The following is a 22,491-nucleotide window of genomic DNA, read 5'->3' as shown; positions in this document are numbered from 1 at the left end:
CAGGATGCTGTTCAGTCCAGTCAAATCAAACTAATTTGGTTTTTAAAAAATGTAGAAGAATACTGAAATAGATTAACTACACAATACTTAATTTCTGACGTGCGTGAAGCTTGTGGCTGTTGAATTAGACTGAAATGCTATGCAGGGACATCACAAAAGGTCGTCTTAACTCCTCTTTTGTGAGACCAAATAATATTGATTACAAAGTAAAGTACAAATATTTTTCTGGGACTTAAATCAATATCAAAAGGTTTATTTTCAAGCTCCAGACAACAAGGGTTTTATCCTGTAGCTTTAAAAATGTTCCCTGATGGGTCAGAATAATGATTATCTGTTTCATCTGTTCTTAATCTTAAACAATCTCCAGATGTCAACTTATGCAACTAACTACAGATTTAACAATTAATTAACTACTGGCTACAGTAAACAAGGTAAGACAGCTAGGAAATAAATATATATAGATATCTGTAACCAGTGTTGTGTACTGACTATAATCATAAATCGCAAAGCGGCATCATAGCCAGATTAAGCTCAAAGTGTAGGCTCAGTCATTGTGTATGTTTAAGATTGAGATCAGTAGATTCCCATGCTAAAAATATCAAGGGATTTGGTGTTAGTGAAGAAAAATTGTGGTGAATTAGAAGATCAGCCATGATCTTGGTGAATGGTAGAGGAGGCTCAAGGGCAGAATGGCCTCCCAGTCCTATTTCTTCAGTGACATTTTGAGTGTACTTTACACCATTAAGGAAAAAAAAAGAAAAATTACAAGGTATTTGCAAGCTGCGTATCTAATTGCATAACCTTTCCTTTTCAGAGAGGAAGAAATTAGGAATTGGACAGTCCCAAGAAATGAACACGCTGTTCCGTTTCTGGTCCTTTTTTCTCAGAGATCATTTCAACAGGAAAATGTATGAAGAATTTAAACAGCTGTCTCTTGAGGATGCAAAAGACAATTACAGGTATAATCAGTAGTATTTGGTTGAAGTTGAAGCACAAGAATGGAATAAAAGACAGAAGTTCTTCCTAATTCAGACTGAAAGGTTTTTGTCCTCAACAGAAATTTGCATGTTATTACATGCATTTAAACTAAAAATACCCCAAGGCACAAGATGGTTCTTCAGTAAAACTGAAATTGGTACTGTATTGCAATATTATAAGCAAGAGGGCAGAGGCTCCTCAAAAAGATTGATTTTTAAGGAGAAAAAAATAAGTAGAAAGAGATTTAGGGAGGAAGCTAGCAGTACAAATTAGTAACTAGTTAACAAATCAAATAATACAAATAGACTGTTTGGGCTCTGAAGTTTGTGGAAATCGTTGCAATCTGTACACATTGTGGTAAGTGTCAACAGCTCAATTTTAGCACAGTTGTTGAACTGTAATCTGCTCAAGCTGTAATCTGTTATGGGACATGGGAGGGAGCATACCTGGATGAAAGTTGAGTCACTTGGGTTAAGTTGAACTTTTGTTAGTAATTATATAAAGGAAGGTATACAAATGAGAGTCGGGTATGAATAGGGATCAAAAGTTCAGTGATGGTCTTCCTTCTGGCAAGGTGATAACAAAGTACTTGTTACCTATGTGAATGAGGGTAAGGACTACAGGGTGGGTGGACAAATTGATTCATGTCACAAAGGGCTGTTTTAAATGAGGGAAAATGCAGGTACATGTGGCAGCATTGGTAGAGCTTTAATATTAGACAATAACCTAACAAAAACCATCAGTGGCTGTTCAAACGAAAGAAATTGTAAAGTGGAAAATAAATAGTCCAGGATTTACACAATTTCAGAAAGACAACAGAAGAAGTATACCTGCCTTGAAAGTGTAGGATTGTAATGTCAAGAACATGACATAAATGGGAGTAGGCCATTTGACCCTTGAGCCTGATCCATTTGTGATTTTAAACTAAGATTTATTTATTTTATGTTTGGGTTGTTGCATTTTGAGTCGATAACTGGGATTTTCTGTGTCCGAGTTAATAATTAACTTGTAACAATTTTAAAGTTTTTGACACCTGACTTGAGTTTTCTACACCACTGATGGACTACTTTACCTTGTTGCAAACCAAAAATTTAAATATGCCTTAGGGTTTTTAAGTAACCCTTTAAGCTTAAGGGAAACATTTGTAGCTTAGAGAAGAAAACCGAAATGGGGCAGTCCTATGAAGCCGATGGAATGGGATGGTTGTATGGATATAGACTCCCAAGAAAGGAAGGATATAATGTCACCTTTGAGTGAGGAGTTAGTGTCAGTCCGAGACAAGGATAAAACTCTGAAGAGGTTACTTCAAACTGAGTACATTTAAGCAGGTGTATGACAGCTCCAGAAGGAAGCTATCTGCCATACCAGTCTAAAAGTAGTCACAAATGACTTAAACCTCCTGAGGTGTTCAATAGTGGGAGTCCAATGTGAGTGTAAAGGAGTGTATCGGGTTTATACATTGTGTTTACAAATCTTTGAATTTGTACTATAATTAGATGGTGTGGTTTATTCTCTTGTTTCTTGTTACAATAAAGTTCTGTTTTATAGTTGAAGCAAAAGCTGCAGCACTACTTCCTTGCGTTTCATTAGAGACCACTTTGTATATCAAGCCAGGTTCTGACTTTTTCTGATAATCGTACCAACTAGGCTCATTACACAGTATTCAAAAGATGGTGGTTGGTCTGGTTGTGGTTTTATGTCTGCTCCTATAATCGTCTTTCATTCCCTTGCCTGTCAAAAGTCAGCCTTGAATGCATTCGATGACTCTAGCCTCCATTGCCTGCTGGAAAAGAAAAATCCAAAGGCTCAAAAGAAATTCATCTTGGTCTCCACAAACGGACATTTTGCTTTTAACCATGCTTCCTGACTCTAGATTTCATTATTTGTCTCAGCATCTACAGTACTTTGGCCCTCAATCTCTTGTTTCAGTAAGATCACCTGCCATTCCTTCTCAACTTTAGTGAGTATAAGTCAACCTGCACAAACTTTCCTTGCAAATAAATTCCACATTAAGTTTGACAACAACATACTCCAACCCAACGAATTTTAAATTTAGTTGTTAGAATAAAAGGTTAACTGCAGCAATAACAATAGCTACTGAGCATATGCATGTACAACTGTGTCACAAAGTCTGTTTTCATAGGACTGGTGCCTGAAGATGAAGGTACAAGTGAAGTCCTCTGTCAGGATTTTGCGTTTATTTTAATAAATGTTGGGAGTTCTGTTAAATGTTACGGTATTTCTGCTATAACACGTTTTTTAAGACGAATTGGCAGTAACATTGAATACTGGATGCTGATTGGATAATGCAAACTTTCTGCAGTGTGGTTATAGCAATTTCCCTATAATGCAATTTTCTACAGCACAAGGTCACACAAGAACATGACTATTGTGTTATAGGAGAAATGCCTGTAATATTATCCGCTCCTTGTCTGTACCAAGCTTCCAGTTGCTGTTTATCATACACTGATGTAAATAATGTAATTACATAAATGTGAGAAGAGGGCTGGTTGCGTTTGATTGAATAAATAGAGTAAAGGTACAACATATAAACAACAAATGTACATTGCTTAAAAGTCATGTAAAATTTTCAGCAAAATGCACTTCACTGCAGGCAGGTGGAATTAGCAAGCAAGATCCACTCTAGCTAACTAAGAAAGTTCAGGGTTGTATTTCTTTTTTTAAAGAAAAGATTTTTGGCATTACAAAATATAAATTGGGAATGTTTTTGCAGCCACCTCAGGGAAACTAAAAAGTTACTTGATAAACGGATGGAGAATGAAAGTAAATTAGCCAAGAGTGTAAGGGAAGAGTATCTGAAGTAAATCATCCCTTTAGATAGAGGAACAGGAGAAATCCTTGTGGAAAATGAAGAAATGGAACTCAAAAGTAATGTTTGTTCATTGCACCAATGTAGATGGAAACATAAGCTGTGAGAAGGGCACAGGCTGCAGAGAAATAGCTAGATTAAGTTTGAGTTGGCAACAACCTGCATGTTTTGGAAGCTGGGAGAGGAGAGGAGAACATGTGATGCTATTCACTTTGGTTCTATGAACAGCAATCAGAATATTTTTAAAATAGGCATGAGTCTTGTAAAAAGAATACAGTTAGCAGGCAGGTACAATGCGGAAGACCGTCCTGGCATATCCCCTCAAGCCCTTGTAATCTGCTTTACATCTGCTCTGGCCTCTTCTAGTTGAGCACTCAGATGATTGAACTGGCCACTGACTGGGCTGAGGCCACATCTGGAGTATTGTGTGTCATTTTGGTCCGCCTCAGCTGAGGATGGATGTTCTGGCTAAGGAGCCAACAAAGGTTTACCAGGCTGATTCACGGGGTGGCAAGACTGGATGAGTTAGGACAATATTCACTGAAGTTTAGAAGAATGAGGGCTGATCTCAGAAATTTATAAAATTCAAATGGATTGGACAGTGTAAATGTAGGAAGGACATTTCCAATGACCAGGGTGTCGCGACAAAGGGCCACAGTTTAAAGATATGGGAGAGGTCCTTTATAACTGAGATGAATTTGTTTTTCACCCAGAGAGTGTTCGACCTGTGGAATCTCTGCCACAGAAAGCAGTTAAGGCCAAAACAATAAATCCTTTCAAATAGGAATTGGATATAGTTCTTTGGGCTAAAGGGATCAAAAAATATGGGGGGAATAGTGGATGATTAGCATGACCGTATTGCATGGTGGAGCAGGCTTGAATGGCATAAACAGCCCACTCCTGTTTTGTGCTTTTATGTTAGTGAGAAGATCTGCACAGTCTAAGATGTTCTGGCTTTCAGATGAGGTGTTAAACCATCTGTAGATGAATGTTAAAAATGGCTTTACTTTCATTCCTCTCTACGTCTTCAGTACACGTTATCAGTTGCTGTTTTGTTTGATTTTGCTGAGTGCAAACTGGGTGCTCTGTTTTCTACATCATAACAGCGCCTATACATCAAAGATATTACACATTATGCTCAAACAACATTGGTCTTTCTTCTTTGAGGTGTCTCTGTTAGAAAGCGAGCGATAACACAATATTTTCTCCCTATGTTCCTCTGGAGAAGGATGGTAAAACTAGAGATAACTAATACAATCTGTGTCTAGAGAAATTTAAAACATTCAGGTTGAAAATCAAAGCAATGCAAAAAGAACACTGACTTTCATTCTGCAAAAGATATGCAAAAGTTACTATTAAGTATCTTGAATCTCATCTGAAAAATTATTTGCCTCTCTATCTCTGGTGATTTTACTGTGGAGCTTTCCAGCATACAGATCAAACTTAATACTGGTGTAATTTCACGCTTTTCCTTTTTCTCACTTTGTCCCCACAACGTGATTTAATGGGCTCCCACTAGATAAAAATATATGCAGGACTTAACTTGTGTTATACACTTACTTGATTCATACAAGGTTAAGATTTTTAATAGTTACTGTCAAAGAATGCAGCAACGTTTGAAATTAACACTATTGCTATTAACACTATTGCTATTCTAGCCTTTTTTTAAATCGTGTTAAGTTTAGAGTATTTAATTTTTTTTTCCACTTTGTATTTGTTTTTGTATAGGTATGGGTTGGAATGCCTGTTTAGATTTTATAGTTATGGACTAGAAAGAAGATTTCGACATGATATATTCAAGGACTTCCAGGAAGAAACTGTAAAAGACTATGAAGCAGGTAACTGTCATTTCAAAATAATAAATACCAGTTTTCTATATATAGTCTGTAGTTACATTACAGGGAAATTCATTACTTTTAGAAACCATTTCACATGCATATGGTAAGAGTAGAAGATTAATTGAAGGCATGAAAATTATTTGGCCTTCAGTTCCTGTAAAGAAATTACTGTAATCTTGTGCAATGAGTCATTTTAGATCGGAAGTACTGACTTTTGAGGGCTTCATTTTCAGGCCAACTCTACGGATTGGAAAAATTCTGGGCTTTTCTCAAGTACACTCAAACGAAGAATTTACCAGTTGATCCCAAACTGCAAGAATACCTTAGTAAGTTCAAACGACTTGAAGACTTCAGAGTTGATGTAAGTATATTTGGCATTTGTTCTTTATTTGTTGCAGAAGGAGATTGCTTTGTTACTTAAGAATTGTTCAAAATGTTTTCTTTAAGATTGTTAAGATTATAATAATTAGGTAATTTGTTCATAAATCAGCATGTGGAGACAAATGATAATTGCCGCCATTGAATTGAAATGAAGATTAGTTTTGAGGGAATGTACGATTATTTTGGTCACAATCTTCTTCCATTCCTACTGTGTTCAAGATCTTCATTTAGAAGTGTGTTGCATCTTGGCCCATGGTGCTGATGTATTTAATATGGACATTCTGAACCAAAATTGTACTTAGCACCATTTTGTTTTGGTGTCATAGAAGTTGTCCAAGGTTCTTATCTGGAAGCGGCATTGACTCGTTCGTGTGTGTGTGTGTGTGTGTGTGTGTGTGTGTGTGTGTGTGTGTAAAACCTTTACAAACTTGGTTTGTCCTGAATGTAGTCAAACTACATGTAGTGTAACCAGCCCTACCATCAAATACGTAACTCACTTAATGTGAAGTACTTGAGGTTCAGGAGTGTTTGCTTGGGTTCCACAAAAATACAATTAACTGCCTCAACCGCCCTATCCCAGTCCATTTCTGATGACTTGTTCAATCAAAAGTCTCTATTACATCAAACTGGGAAATGCTGCAAATGTTTGTGCTAATCTGATTGTTTAAGTCTGATGTCCAGCCAGAAATTACTGTTTTATTTGAGTCAGGTTAGTATGTATCCACTCCTATCTTGAAGCTATTAATCTACTTTCAAGTATTCTGCTTACATGCTTCAGCATTTAAAGATAATTATTTTACTCAACTGTTCTGAGTTTTATTTTCTAGTGCAGAATGTAATTATACTTCTAATCCTATTTTGATGCTTAAAATGTTCTGAAACTTTTCTTTTTATTAGCCCCCGTTTGGTGATGAGGTTGGTCGAAAGAGACGTTCTTCTGGAGCTGATGACAGTAGTCGCAGAAGACATCAATCAAACACCTCTTCTAGTAAACCAGTAAATGCTGCTAAGCCCTCCCTCACCAATAAGCCTCAGGTTTCAACAAACCCTTCCAAATGGAATGCATCATCTGGGAAGTCTGAGGACAATAGGAGCCAAAATACTGTTGCTATGACTACCACTGAACCTGAAACCCCTGAGAAATAGACTTTCTGCAACACTTCTCCCTGCTTATACAAATCGCATCAGTATTTTAAGCTCAAGGACCTTGTCCAGTTTTTTTAGACTCAGCCTCAATGAAAGAAAAAAAAACTTGAAAATATTCATATTACTTTCAGTTTTGGGGTGGGGGAAAAACGAAGTCCAAATTTTGAGCTTTCAGCCAGCTGTTTTGGAGAAGGGGAATTTAGAATCTAATCAATTTGTCATACCCCTCATTTTGATTTTCAAGATTACCTTGAACTACTGTTTACAGAAATGCATTCCTGCACAATATGCAAAAATTACACATTTGAATTTGGGATGCCTTACATTTCAATGAGGATTCTCATACTTCTTAAAGAAGAAAAATTATTTTTTAGTCCATTACCATAGTGCTTTTGCAGCCAGTTCCTCCTATTTTATTAATTATATATGTCTTTATCAGAGTACATAAATTTATTTCTGGGAAGTGTACAATTGAAATTTCTTGGGTAGGGAGAATTAAATCTGGAAGAAAAATCTACTACATCCAAGATGGTATAACCAGGGTTGCAACGTAATTCAATGAATAATTTAACTAATTAACAGTGTGTTGAAAATGGTTGTGCATCATCCTGGATGCAGTGTGTTTTAGGTTTAAAGCAGTTGGTTACAGTTATTGACAAATTTAGCGGAGATTGTTACAGAATGGCTCAGATGGTTTGGGCTTGAATGAAAGTATAACTAAAGGAGATTGTGCAGCTTTTTAAAAAAATGGTCTTCTGAATCACTAATATCTTGCACTGCTTAAATTATCTACTGCATCTTTTTATGCAGATGAAGATAAAATAAGATTTTTCTCACTTCAGGAGGTACTGGAGGTTTGGTTTTTGTCTCATTTATTTTATGCTTATAGCGTGCTTTCAGTGAAGCACTACAATCGATTTGTAATTTTTTTAATGCCATTATACTGTTGTAAAATGTTAATTTTTGTGGAAAATTTACAAAAAAACTTAAGTGCTCATTTGCTGAAGTGGTTTGTTTAATTTTGCTCTTAGTAATTATTAAGACAGTGTCATTTATTTTAAATTATACTTAGCAAGAGGGGTGGGTTGCAGGTTTGTCTTGAAAGGTTTTATTCACATTTGTGAAAATTACTGGAAAATCTTCAAAATCAGATGCATTTATTGTATTTAAGTATATAGCATCCTAATGCAACCAGTGAAAACAATCTGTTGGTCTTCCTATATGTTCAGACTTGAATGTAAGAAAGTCTGGGCAGTATACATTAATTACTGCTGGTAATCAGAGGGCTAGAACGGACAGTAGCAGTGTGGAATCCACATAACTACCATTTATAAATATGCTGCAGCTGTACATGATTTAATTTGCTGAAATAGCATGCATATCATACCTTAATGTGTAATCCAGGCTTAAACCCAGCTGAACGAAGCAACTGTAAAATACTTGGATGAAAGATTGTATATACCATTTAAAGTAATCAGTTTAGAATATTTACCCTAATTTTTTTCATCTAATGAAATAAGTGTGCACATCTAGCATTAGCGTGTGTAATTTGTGGCAATCTTCTCAACTTTTATAAAAATGCATATAAAAACATACAAAATATAACTGGTTGCACTGTGATTCTTTGGAGACATTTTAAGAGAGAAACCTATCACTTTGTTCAATACTGTAGACCAAGTTTTAAAATTTTGAAATGTAGGTACCACTTTGCATTACATTTCTGAATTTATTTTAAGATTTTTTTTTTGTTGGGTTGTACTGTTCAAACTGATTCCCAGGCTTTTGCTAAAGCTACTCGAGCCAGGCACTAATAAGGGTGGAAAACAGGATTTCATTGTACTTTGGTTTCTGTTTCCTTCTGTGTGGAAAACTCCCTCATCTTTACTGCTGGCTAGCCAGAGCCAAATATTCACTTAAATTTGTCATAGATTACTTGTTTTCTGGTCAGTCTGTGCAATCTGAAATATACAGCATCACCTTGGATGCTTCTGCATCAACTAGAATTTCAACATCGTTATTTCATCCTTTGTTACCTCATGGGACTTGGTAACAGATAATTCTTTTGGTTCCAGATATTACATGAATTGTGTGTACCTTATGATTTCTAGCTTGGGAGCAAAGATCAGAGGTGGAAGAGTAGCAGTGGGAAAAAATATACAATTGGAAAAAATTATTTGCTGAGTATTTTTCAGTGGTTTTGAATTAATGGTGCCTTGATAACTTTATGAAAAGAATACACTCCTAAGAGCTGAATGTATAAAAATGCGTACATCGTTAAGTACATTACATTATCACTTGTACACCTGACAAATCATGAGATTTATAGACTGGCATCAGATGTATTTTCCCACTGATCATTAATGTACTGTAATGTTTTGAGAATACATTACACATGGATCAAGTGAGTATTGTAAAGGTTTGAATTTGGTGCACAACATTGCAAACAAGTCAAAATAGAAACAGTGGATTTATTTTTCTTAGACCACAAGTGCTCACACACATGCCGCTGGTGAAACAGTTGTATTTTGAGGGTGTCACAGGTGGCATTGCTCATGACTGAGTTGTATAAGGTTTTGTCTTGATGGGGTGCATGTATGTGTACTACAGGAGTTTTAGGGTCAGGTAACCTTTAAATCCATTTTGCTATTAATTGGCATATATCTAATGTTAAATCCCAAATCAGAACTATATACATTTTTTTAACCATTGAAATTGGATAAAATTAGCCCCATTAAACTCAAACAGGTTAAACCTTCAGATTAGGAGATAGCAAGAACTGCCGGTGCTGGAAGTCAGAGTCAATACAGTGTGGAGCTGGAGGAACACAGATCAGGCAGCAGCAGAGGAATAGTGAATTGGCAATGCACATTTGGACAATTCAGTAGGTTTGAATTTTTTGAAATCTGTTTTGAGATAGTGTGGAGGTTTCAGCTATTTAAGAGATACTGTCATCTCAACTGCAGTTTTCCCTGGTTATAAATAGAGATCACTGTCAATATTTGAAACGAACAGATCTAACACAGCTTCAAAACTGTTATTGCAAAAAATCCCAAAATAAATTTTAATACAAGTTAGAATAATTTTTAGTACAGTTTGTACAAGTTATAAGTTTGCATTGGTGACGTCTATTCTTTATGTAGCTTCCACATTTGAAGTTGACAGTTTTCCTCTAACCAGAGTGCAAACATTAAATGGTCTGAAAGGGCAGCTAACAAAGTAATCATTTTTCCAAAGCTGCAAGTTACTTAAATTCTGTAAATCCATGTCAGATAGGAGCCTGTCCATTTTCTCATGTTGCCCAATGCTTCAGATAGTTTCCACACTCTGCAAGTCTCGTATTTGCAGTAGTTATTTTAGCTGTTCAATTGTAAATGGCTCGCTTTCCTCCCCAAAGCATTTTTTTCCAGAAAGCATTTTTTTTACATCTACCAAACAAAAGTGAATGAAATGCTTTCAGAGATAATGGGTACTGTAGATGCTGGAGAATCCGAGATAACAAAGTGTGGAGCTGGATGAACACAGCAGGCCAAGCATGAGGTAACGATTAAGTTAGATAATGGAGAGCCTGTGGTGTGATCGACTTGGATTTCCAGAAGGCCTTTGACGAGGTGCTGCACTGATTCTGCTCTTAGTGTTTTTTTTAAAATTTACTTGTTTTTCTCAACAACTCGCTTAGATTTGTTACTAAGCAACTCTAGTGCATGTGGATCTGGAACGCAGACCTCCTGGTCCAGGGCTAGGGACACTACCACTGGCTGACAAGGGCCCCTAAAATGTGTAGCAGTTGTCTGGAAATAACTGTCTTTTCAATGGTACCCTGAAAAATTCTGTACGTATCTTGCAAAAGTTCCATGCTTCAGCCCTCTGTTTTTGTAGCCAAAAGTTTTGTAAGGATGTGTAATTCAGTACATTGTCTGAGCAGGCTAGATCACATCTGTATGTTCTCATGGCTCTGCAGACTTAAACATTGCCAGTTCCACTCTTTCAAGTTTGCGTACACCAGTCAAATCTCGCATTTTTAAGTTTTTATTTTCCCGTGTCTTCAGACTGGGCAAGATGAGCTTTATATGGATTACATCAACTGAGTGGGAACATCCTCCAGATCATTCATAGCAAACAGGAGTTCTAGACTTCCAGACAACATTTCCTTGAAAGAAATTATATGTTCTATTCACTCCCATATCTAAACTGGCTCTGGGTGCCATCAGAAATACACTAATATATTTCATAGTTATCACTTGGTGGGAAAGTGCTCTAGAATACAGATAAGAAACTATTGGATGGTTACAAACACTGCCACATCATCATTGACCCCATTCCACCAAAACAATGGCCAAAACTCTAGAGATTTATCTCTACTGCCTAACCAAAAGTTCAAAATGCATGTGTTTCAAAGATGAACTGTTTGCAATTATAACCATAGTTTTGTAATTTTGCTCCCAAGAGGGTTAGCAAAATCTGTCTTTTTAATATTTCTATATTCTTCAATAGATTTACTACTTTGGTCAACTTTTTTTTATTGTATTCAGATCAATTTATGCCTTTTGATGTTACTTGTGGTTTCTTTCAACATTTCCTGTGACTATTTCCAGGTCCACCTATGTTTTCTTTATACTTTAGCAACTTGCTGGTAAGTGTTCTTGAGGAAGAGTCTGCTGTGGCTGGTGTTCAACACTCAGTTTAAGTCTACTGGATCATATTGACTATCAAAATTGTCAAATGGGACATGTTCTTTGAGGACACTTTTTCAAAAAAAAAACCTGGTAAAGGCTTTATGTGCAGAATTGATTTACAAACTTACATCACAACAAGGTGCTGATCTTTTTGTATTCCTGAGTATGCTAGTGAAGTTTCACGTTTTGATCTTGAATGACATTTCTAGCCTATTAACACTCCATTTATGACAACACTTCTGTTCAACTACCCCCTCGCCTCTTGTTTGATTCCCTAGGCCCTGCTGAAACAGCTGCTTTCTCACCCTAGCTGCCCTCATCTCTGCTCCCTGAAATCCAAAGGATGCAAATTTGAATGTTTATCATTAGTTTTACCATTCACAACCAGATCCACAAGGAATATGTAAATTATTATTGGTCCTACTATCTCCCCTCATGCTGCTGAAACTGCTCACCGTTCATACTGAAACAAACACTGGCTTGAGAATGGCTGGAAAAGAGACATTTTGTCAAAGCTTTCTGTGTTGTACCCATCAGGACAGGATGCCAATGTAATAGGAAAACATACTATACAAGAGGGCTGGTGTTGGTGTTGTAGTGGAAAATATAGTAGTTAACTGTTTAATCTGCCAAGCTTTGTTCAAATATTAAATCACAAAACTTGACCATAGCCAAAATACCAACCTGTGCTGGCAAAACAAAACCATGTTCACTAGATGTAATCTGACAATTAGACAATACATGCCAAGTAATCCTATGAACAATTATAATTTCAGGATTGTCAGCTGGACTCTGAGAGACACCTGCATTTACAGAAAGCTCTATTTGCTAATATACGTGGCCTTGTTCTTTGCAGACCTGAATATGTATGCACTGCACCTCTTTGACCTCTACAATAGATGACAACCATTCTGATTAATTCTCAACACAATACATTGACTTGTCGGAATTAAACAGACTGGTTTAAAATTGAATTTCATTCCATGTGATAAGCCCTTTTACCAATTTTCCCCGAAGTACGCTGTTAGTTTCCTTTACAACTTTTTATTTCCTGTTGATTAACCTTAAAAGTGTAAGATGAAAATCTGTCAAGTGTCTTTTCCTTCAGCAATATGTTAGTTCAATACTACCCCATGCCTATTCAAATTTCTGGCTGCTTAAACTGTCCCTGACATCTCTCTCATTTTCACTGTGACCTCTAACAAGAAAGATAAGGAATTAATGCATTTGCCTCTGCCATTTTCCTCCCTTTTGTCTAAACCACTTGCCTAAATTGTCTAAGGTCCACCCTTGTCTGAATTCATTCACTCATTCATTCAATCATTACTTTGTCTAAGCTCAGATCAGCCATTGTTGACTGCTCTGTCCTTGCAAACTGACAATCCCTTCCTCTCCCCATCCCCACAAAATCTCCAACCCCAATCAAGCAAAAGTGTGATTTATTTATAAAGCTATGTCTATCTTTTCTAGAAATTCAAATGTGTATCTTTACATTTTGGCTTGCAATCCTGCCACAGCATTGAAGTGGCTGTACCAAAGTCTCAAATGTGTATGTGATTCTGACCATGTTAAACTATTCCTCCTTGAATTGCCTACATCATGTGACAAAGCTGACCGACCGACCAACCAACCTCAAGTGCCTCTCTTCTGTTATCCACCTGCATAGGATAGCACTCACCTACTTACATTCTTATCTGTCCAGTCATTGACGATCATCTGCAATAGTTTATTCTAGCTCAGACACCTGTACAGTGTCATCTCCAGTGCTTCCTATTTCCTAAGTAAACAGTGCTTCTTCACGGTCCTTAGTCCTAACAATCAGTCTTCAGTTGTATGTTGATTGTTTTTCCTCATTACCACTTTGATTCTTCTTCTGTCTCTACCATTATCAGACGTTGTTCAACGTATAGAAGTGTGTCAACAGAATATGCTTTGACAAAACATTGGGATGAACAAAATCATAGATTTTGGTTCCTATTGCAATGTTCCCTGGCTACTACTCCCCTTGTTATTGTTGACAAATTAACACAGCAGAAGGTGATGCAATCGCTCGGGCTGGTTCTACCATTTCATAAGACTGACTGATCTGATGGTAATAAATTCATGTTCCCACCCTGAAAACTTGAAACTTACAAAGATTCTGTTTAAGGCAGAGGTAAAGACTTCCCCCTTTTTTAAAAAAAATTTTTTTTTTCCTTTCCCTCCCTTAAATGGGTGGCCCCTAGTCCTAGATGTTCCCCCAATAGAAAACCTCTCCCTACATCTACTTTGCCAAGACTCTTCAGGATCTTGTATCTTTCAATCAAGTTACTATTGGGGGAGGGAGGGGGGGCACTGGTTCAATTGGGGTGGCATCAGGATGGACCAGGACGCTGTCGGGTTCCTGGGGGCCTGGTTCTCTGCCAGGGGTCTCCATCAGTGGACACGTGGAATGGGGCCCTGTCTAGACACTACTGCAAACAAAACAAGGAAGAGTGGAGGTGGGTTGGTTGGCTCCAGTGGACCCTGGCGTTGGTAGGTGGGAGGGGGTGGCAGTGCTGGGCTGCACTGATGAGGTTGTCTTGCAGTTTAATGGGGTATCTGCAGACTAGTGGGCCAGCTCAGTGAGCAAACCAACCATAGGTCAAGTGAATGTTCACTATCTGTATACAAGTAAACAATATTAATTAACTGATTCCCTTTATGTCTTTTCAACCCATATTTAAAACTAACCTGCGCAAACAGTACTGTAAAACAAGCTAAATTGAAAGTTTGTGTTCTATGCAAAACACTACATTGTGAGACCTCCTTTCTCCAGGGGCCATAACAATTTTTTTTGGATGCATTTCTTTCCAGAAAACATACAATCAAATTATTGATGGCCTGCCTTTCCAGTCACCAATGGCAATCATAAAATAGAGTGTACATTATCTGATGAGGAATGATTATTTAGATAATATTCAGAGAGTCAGGTAGGAATTCAGGAGCAGGGTAAGCCATTTACCCATTTGAGCCTGCTCTACCTTAACAATAAAATCATGTCTGCTCTTGGGAGGCAATGGCTTAATGGTATTAGCAGGAGACTATTAATCCAGAAGCTCAGTTAATGTTCTAGGGACCCAGGTTCAAATCCTGAGTATAGATTGTAATTCAATTTTTAAAAATCTGGAATTAAGAACCAACGGATGATCATGAAACTATTGTCGATCATCAGTGAGCTAAATGGGTTTTTTCCAATGTCTTCAGGGAAGGAAGTCTGCCATCCTCGCCACTAGTGCAGATCAAGGGCAGCTAGGGAGGGGCAATAAATGCTGGCCAGCCAGCAACATCCCTGTCTCACACAAATGAATAAATGAATCTCCACTTTCCATTCTGTATTCCATAAAATCTAGCACCACATTGAATAAATATTAAGGACACAGCCTCTACTACCTTCTGGGGAGACAATTCCACATTCTTATGATCCTCTGAGATAGAAAACTTATCTTAAGACCCCCTATCCTCAAACAACGTCCCTTAGTTCTGGTCATTTCCATAAAAAGGAAATATCAATCAGGCATCCAGCTACCCAGTCCCCTCATGACCTCAGAATATAGAACAGTACAACAGAGGAACAGGCTGCTTGCCCCACAATGTCAAGGTGTCAAATTAGACTAATTCCCTTCTGCCTGCACTTGTTCCATATCCCTCCATTCCTTGCATATTTGTATGCTTAACTAAAAGCTCTCTTTCATGCTTGCCTCCACTACCACCATTCTCTGTATTTAAAGAAAAACACTTACCTCTCACTTCTCCTTCAAACATCCCCCTCTCTCTCTCAAATGCATACTCCCTTGTATTAGACATTTAAATTCTGGGAACATCAACCCTATCTAGGCATCTCATAATTTTATAAACTTCTATGAAGTCTCCAGGTTAAGGGGACACATTTATATTGCACGAGAGGACGGCACTGATTGGTTGGCAAATGGTAGGGGCATTGCCATATAGAATGCACCAGTAATGATGACTGACAGTTAATGGCTAAGCTTTTAAAAATATTCTAAACCAGGCCGATGGACTCTGGTCAAGATAGTCCCCTCAGAAAAAAAAAACACCAATATTCTGCCATTTCTTTGGTTAGATCATAAGACATAGGAGCAGAATTAGCCATTTGATCATGGCTGATATGTTTGTCTTTCTTTCTCTCTGTAATTCTTAATCTCCTTACCATTTAAGAACTTATCTATCTCTGTCTCACAGAGCCTTAATGACTTGACCTCCACAGCTCTCTTTTGCATGAGTTCCATAGATTCCACATGGAGGTGATGGCCTCGTGGTATTATCACTGGACTATTAATCCAGAAATTCAGATAATGTCCTGACATGGCAGATGGTGGAATTTGAATTTAATAAAAATCTGGAATCAAGAATTTATCGATGGTTTTATGGCCATTGTCGATTGTTGGTAAAAACCCATCTGGTTCACTAATGTCCATCAGGGAAGGAAGCCTGCTATATTCACCTGGTCTGGTCTCCATCTGACTCCAGACCCACAACAATATGGTTGACTCTCAGCTGCCCTCTAAAATGGCCTAACAAACCGTTCAGTTCAAGGCAATCAGGGATGGGCAATAAATGTTGGACATTCAGTAACACCCACATCCCATCAGTGAATTTAAAAACAGATTAACTAACCTCTGCCTCAAGAAATTCCTCCCCAACTTAATGTTAAAGAGTCGGCCTTTCATTACGAGACTGTGTCTTTGGGCCTAGTCTCTCCTACTACTGAAAGCATCTTTTTCACATCCACTCTATCTGGGCCTCTCAGTATTCTGTAAATTTTAGTTAGTTTCCCCTGCTAGTCCCAATCCTTCTAAACTCCATTGGGTACACACCCAGAGTCCTCAACTGCCTCTCACATAATAGCCCTTCATGCCCGGGATCATTCCTATAAACATCCTCTGAACTTTGTGTCATTATTCACCAGAGAGAAGGATGTTGTGGATGATGAGTCGGGGGAAGGGTGTGTAGCTAGTTTGGGTCATGTTGAGATCAAAAGGGAGGGGGTATTGAAAAACATTAAGGCAGACAAGTTCCCGGGGCCTGATGGGATATACTCCAGAATACTGAGAGAGGCAAGGGAGGAAATGACTGGGACCTTGAAAGAAATCTATGTATCCTCACTGGCTACAGGGGAGGTCCCAGAGGATTGCAGAATAGCCACTCTTGTTCCTTTGTTTAAGAAGAGCGGTAGGGATAATCCAGCTAATTACAAGCCAGTGAGCCTTATGTCAGTGGTAGGGAAATTATTGGAGAGGATTCTTTGAGACAGGATTTACTCTGACTTGGAAATAAGTGGGCATATTAGCAAGAGGCAACATGGTTTTGTGAAGGGGAGGTTGTGTCTCACTAACTTTGTTGGAGTTTTTTAAAGAAGTGATGAAGATGATCGATGAGGGTAGGGCAGTGGGATGTGTCTATATGGACATCAGTAAGGCCTTTGACAAGCTGGCTGATACAGAAGATAAAGTCACATGGGATCAGAGGTGAGCTTGCAAGTGGGATAAAAATCTGGCTCGAACATAGAAGACAGAGGGTAGCAATGCAAAGGTGTGTTTCTGAATGGAGGGCTGTGACTCGTGGCATTCCTCAGGGATCAGTGTTGGGACCTTTGATGTTTTTAATATATATATAAATGATCTGGAGGAAAATGTAACTGATCTGATCAGTAGGTTTGTGGATGACACAAAGGGTGGAATTGCAGATAGCAAAGAGGACCATCAAAGGGTACAGCAAGATATAGATCAGTTGGTGACTTGGGCAGACAGATGATAGATGGATCTTAATCCGGAAAAATGTGAGGTGCATTTGGGAAGGTCTAATCCGGATGGGAAATATACAGTAAAGCGCAGAACTCAAGAGTACTGATAGGCAGGGGGATCTGGGTATACAGGTACACAGGTCACTGAAAGTGGCAACCCGGGTGGAGAAGGTAGTCAACAAGGCATATGGCATGCTTGCCTTCATTGGCCAGGGCACTGAGTTTAAAAATTGGCAGGTAATGCTGCATCATTATATAACCTTAATTAGGCTGCATTTGGAATATTGTGTTCAATTCTGGTCGCCGCACTACCAGAAGGATGTGGTGGCTTTGGAGAGGGTACAGAAAAGATTTACCAGGATGTTGCCTGGTACGAAGGGCATTAACTAGGAGGAGAGTTTGGAGAAACTTGGGATGTTTTCACTGGTATGACGGAGGTTGAGGGGTGACCTGATAGAGGTCTACAAGATTTTGAAGGGCATGGAGAGAGTGAACAGTCACAAACTTTTTCCCAGCGTGGGAAAAGTCAGTTACTAGGGGGCATAGATTTAGGGTCCAAGGTGAAAGGTTTAAAGGTGATGTACAAGGCAATTCTGTTACACAGAGGATGGTGAGTGCCTGGAACTTGCTGCCAGGTGAAGTAGTGGAAGGAGATAGGATAGTGACTTCCAAAGGGTGCAACAAATACTTGAATAGGATGGGAATAGAGGGATACAGTTCCCAGAAGTGTAGGGAGTTTTGATTATGATGGGCAACATGTCAGTGCAGGCTTGGGGGGCCAAAGGGCCTGACTCTGTACTGTAATTTTCTTTGTTCTTTGTTCTATTGACTCCTCTAAACTCTGGTGGATAAAAGCATAATCTGTCCAACGTTCCCACATAAGACAACATGCCCATTCCAAGTATAAGTCTGGTAAACCTCAATTTACAACACATTTATATCCTTACATAAGGTGACCACCATTTTAAAGGACTCCAGAAGTGGTCTCACCAGTGCCCTGTATAAAACCTTGCAATAAATGATGTTCTATTAGCTTTCTTAAATAAAGGCAGTATCTGCATCCTAGTCATTTGAAATTCCTGCAAGAGGAAAACTATATCTGCAGTCTCTTTTCATTTCGATAACATGGTTCTATTTTCCTCTTCTTGTCAAAATGGACATGTTCTAATTTTTCTACATTATAACCCACTTGGCAGATCTTTCTCTATTTAGTTTGTATCTTTTTATAACCTCCATTGTCCTCTTCATAGTTTACTTTATCCATATGATAATTTACTTTTGTTTTATACTTGAGCCTTCCACAAATGTAGCAGCGATAATTTCTGTTCCTTCAGGTTGTAAATAGCTGAGGTCCAAGCACTGATCTCTGTGCCACATCACTTAATACATCTTGCCAATCTGAAAAAGACCTATTTGTGCTAGGTCTCTGCTTCTTATGGCCAGCCCGTCTTCTATCTGTGCTGGGATAATAGGAACTGCCAATGCTGGAGAATCTGCGATAACACGGTGTGAAGCTGGATGAACACAGCTGGCCAGGCAGCATCAGAGGAGCAGGAAAGCTTGACTTTTCAGGTCAGGACCCTTCTTCAGAAATGGGGGAGGGGAAGGGGATTCTGAAATAAATAGGGAGACGGGGGAGGCGGATAGAAGATGGATAAAGGAGAAGATAGGGTGAGAGGAGACAGACAGGTCAAAGAAGTGGGGTTGGAGCCAGTGAAGGTGAATGTAGGTGGGGAGTTGGGGGTGATAGGTCAGTCCAGGGAGGACAGACAGGTCAAGGGGGTGGGATGTGGTTAGTGGGTAGGGAATGGGGTGGGGCTTAGGGTGGGAGGAATGGTAGGGAAGGGGAGGACTGGAAATAGCTGGGCTGGTTTTGGCAAGTGGTCGGGGGAGGGGAGATTTTGAAGCTTGTGAAATCCACATTGATACCTTTGGGCTGCAGAGTTCCCAAGCGGAATATGAGTTGCTGTTCCTGGGTGGCGTCATTGTGGCAATGCAGGAGGCCCAGGATGGACATGTCGTCCCAGGAGGGAATTGAAATGGTTCGCGACTGGGAGGTGTAGTTGTTTGTTGCGAACAGAATGTAGGTGTTCCGCAAAGCGGTCCCCAAGCCTCCATTTGGTTTCTCCGATGTAGAGGAGGCCACTACGGGAACAGTGGATACAGTATATAACATTGACAGATCTGTCAATCTGCCATTGACAGATGGCAGGTGAACGTCTGTATGATGTGAAAAGTCTTCCTAGGGCCTGGGATCGGGCAATCAAGCCTACCCCAACTCAGAGCCTTCCTCTCCCATACTGACAATGCAGAACCTGTGACAGTGGTATTTATATAGACCACTATCACACTATGGTTTGCATCGCATAGTAACAACAACGGCGCTGGCTCAATTCCCACAGGTTACCTTGAAGGTCTCTCCTCAACCTCTCCTCTCACTTGAAACATGGTGACCCTCACGTTAAACCACTACGTTCACCTCTCTCTAATGAGACAGCAGCCTGGTGACCCCAAGGACTTTGGTGACATTCTAGTGATATTATTGCTCAATTATTAATCCACAGACCCAGGTAATGTTCTAACGACTTAGATTTAAATTTTACCATGGCAGATGGTGGAACTTGAATTCAATACAACTCTGGAATTAAGAATCTGATGATGACCATGGAAACATTGTCAATTATCAGAAAAACCCATTTGATTCATTAATATCCCTTAGGGAGGAAAATTGCTATACTTACCTGATCTGGCCTACATGTGACTCTAGACCCACAGCAGTGTGGTTTACTCTTAATCCCCCTCTGGGCAATTAGGGATGGACAATGCTGGCATACCTAGTGACATCTATATTCCATAAATGAATCTATTAAAAAAACTGCTGAACTGGGAAGCTGTGTTTAAGTCTTGCATTCTCAAATTTTATATTCAGGCAAAGAATTGAATGCTCTGAGAAAATAATCCTCGTTTAAAAGAAAGAAAATGCATATTCCTTGGAACCTGCTAGAAGTTGTTTGAATTGACCAGTGACTTCAGAATTCACGCAAGATGTCATCCAATTATTTGTAATACAATGCATCATTTAAGGAATTTCATCAAAGACTGGTACTTGTTGGTTATAACAATTATCAAACTGACAAATTACAACTTTTCTTTTTAATTTATCCATTGGTTATCTTTCTCTGTGGGTGTATGGGGTCATGATCAAACATTGGGTTTAAATTACAGACATTAAGATTAGTAGAACAAAGCTAAACAACAAGCTAAAGTTACAGTATTTAACTAATTTCTATTTAAATTAGAAACTTTTAGTCTGGTATATCTTCTTCTTAAAGTCTGGTTAAGAACAATTAGGCAAATTTGAGGTTCACTGAATGTTTTAATTTCACTGAGTTGTGAGTACAGCGTTAGCTAATCTGATTTAGTCTGATTAAGTGGATGATCCATTTTGGCCTCTTGAACACAGCCCAGCTTCAGTCCATTTGCTATCAAGAAATGTCTGGAGGCACTGGATATGGCAAAAGCTATGTGCCCCTACAATAGTTCTGAAGATGAGTAGACCACATCTCTAGCCAAGATCTTCCAGTATAGCTACAACACTGGCATCTACCTGTAATATGGAAAATTGTCCAGGTTTGTTCAAACATGGGACAGAACAAAATAAATTCAACCCTACCAATTACTGCCCCAGTATTCTACTCTGGAACATCAATAAATTGATGGAAGAGATAATCATCAGTGCTATCAAGTTTAATAATAACCTGCTCACAGGTGTTCAGTTTGCGTTCTACCAGGGTCATTCACCACCTAACCTTGTTCAATCCTTGGTTCAAAAATTGATAAACAAGTTGAATTCCAGAAGTGAAAGTGACTGCTCTTGACATCAAATCTGCATTTGACCAAGTGTGGCATCCAAGATCCCTTGAAAAACTACAGTCAGTTAGAACAGGGTGAAACACTGCACTGGCTGAAGTCAGACCTAGCACAAAGGAATAAAATAAATGAAAAATGCTGGAGAAACTCAGCTGCTTTGGCAGCATCTGTGGAGAAAGAAGCAGTTGATGTTCAAGTTTGATATGACTCCTCTTCAGGAAAAAGTCATATCAGACCTAAAATGTTAACTCTATGTTTATAGCACAAAGGAATTTGGTTGTGATTGTTGGAGGTTAGTCATCTCCAGGACAACAACATCAGTGCAAAGTTATCTCTGCAGAAGTTCTTCAATGTCATAGTCATAATGATATACAGCACGGAAACAAACCCTTCAGTCAAACTCATCCACGCCAACCAGACATCCTAAAATTAATTTAGTACCATTTGCCAGCATTTGGCCCATATCTCTCTAAAGCCTTCCTATGCATATACACATCCAGATGCCTTTTAAATGTTATAATAGTACCAGCCTCCGTCATATCTGGCAGTTCATTCCATACACATACCACCCTCTGCATGAAAATGTTACTCCTTGGGTTCTTTTTAAATCTTTCCGTTCTCATCTTAAACCTATGCCCTCTGGTTTTGAAACCACCCAAACCCCCCTTCCAAAACCCTCCAACTCTGCAACATCCTTGTAAACCTATTCTGAACCCTTTCAAATTTTCCAACATCTTTCCTGTAACAGGGAGACTAGAATTGCATGCAGTATTCCAACAGTGGCCTAAGCATTGTGCTGAACAGCTGCAACATAAACTCCCAACTTATACACAATCATCTTTAGCCGCTTTGTCAATAACCTTGCCTCAATTACAAAATAATAGATGTGGGAGTGCTTGCTGATGACAAGTCCTCAAATGTTGAAGCAGTCCAAAAGCAAACATTGAGTCCTGGACAATGTTCAGGTCTGAGCTCGTAAGTAGTAAGTAGCAA

The 22,491-nt window shown here is 38.8% G+C and overlaps 1 protein-coding gene and 1 long non-coding RNA gene across 9 annotated transcripts in view; one reads left to right on the top strand and one right to left on the bottom strand.

The window, feature by feature from the left end:
* Positions 1 to 8,778, top strand: part of LOC125453112 (la-related protein 1B-like) — a 106,279-nt gene extending 97,501 nt beyond the window's left edge. For all 6 annotated transcript variants that reach the window (XM_048532240.2, XM_048532262.2, XM_048532257.2 and 3 more), the window contains exons 17-20: positions 815 to 959; positions 5,537 to 5,646; positions 5,880 to 6,007; positions 6,925 to 8,778. In XM_048532240.2, the coding sequence (XP_048388197.1) occupies positions 815 to 959; positions 5,537 to 5,646; positions 5,880 to 6,007; positions 6,925 to 7,173 (632 nt within the window). In that variant the 3' untranslated portion in view covers positions 7,174 to 8,778. The remainder of the gene's footprint in view (positions 1 to 814; positions 960 to 5,536; positions 5,647 to 5,879; positions 6,008 to 6,924) is intronic.
* Positions 1 to 22,491, bottom strand: part of LOC125453159 (uncharacterized) — a 167,941-nt gene that overhangs the window by 118,037 nt on the left and 27,413 nt on the right. The window lies entirely within an intron of this gene.

The sequence above is a fragment of the Stegostoma tigrinum genome, chromosome 1 (genome assembly GCF_030684315.1).
Source record: "Stegostoma tigrinum isolate sSteTig4 chromosome 1, sSteTig4.hap1, whole genome shotgun sequence".
NCBI classification, from domain to species: Eukaryota; Metazoa; Chordata; class Chondrichthyes; order Orectolobiformes; family Stegostomatidae; genus Stegostoma; species Stegostoma tigrinum.
Note: the sequence above shows the minus strand (reverse complement) of the source record. Positions and strands in the feature narration are given on the sequence as shown.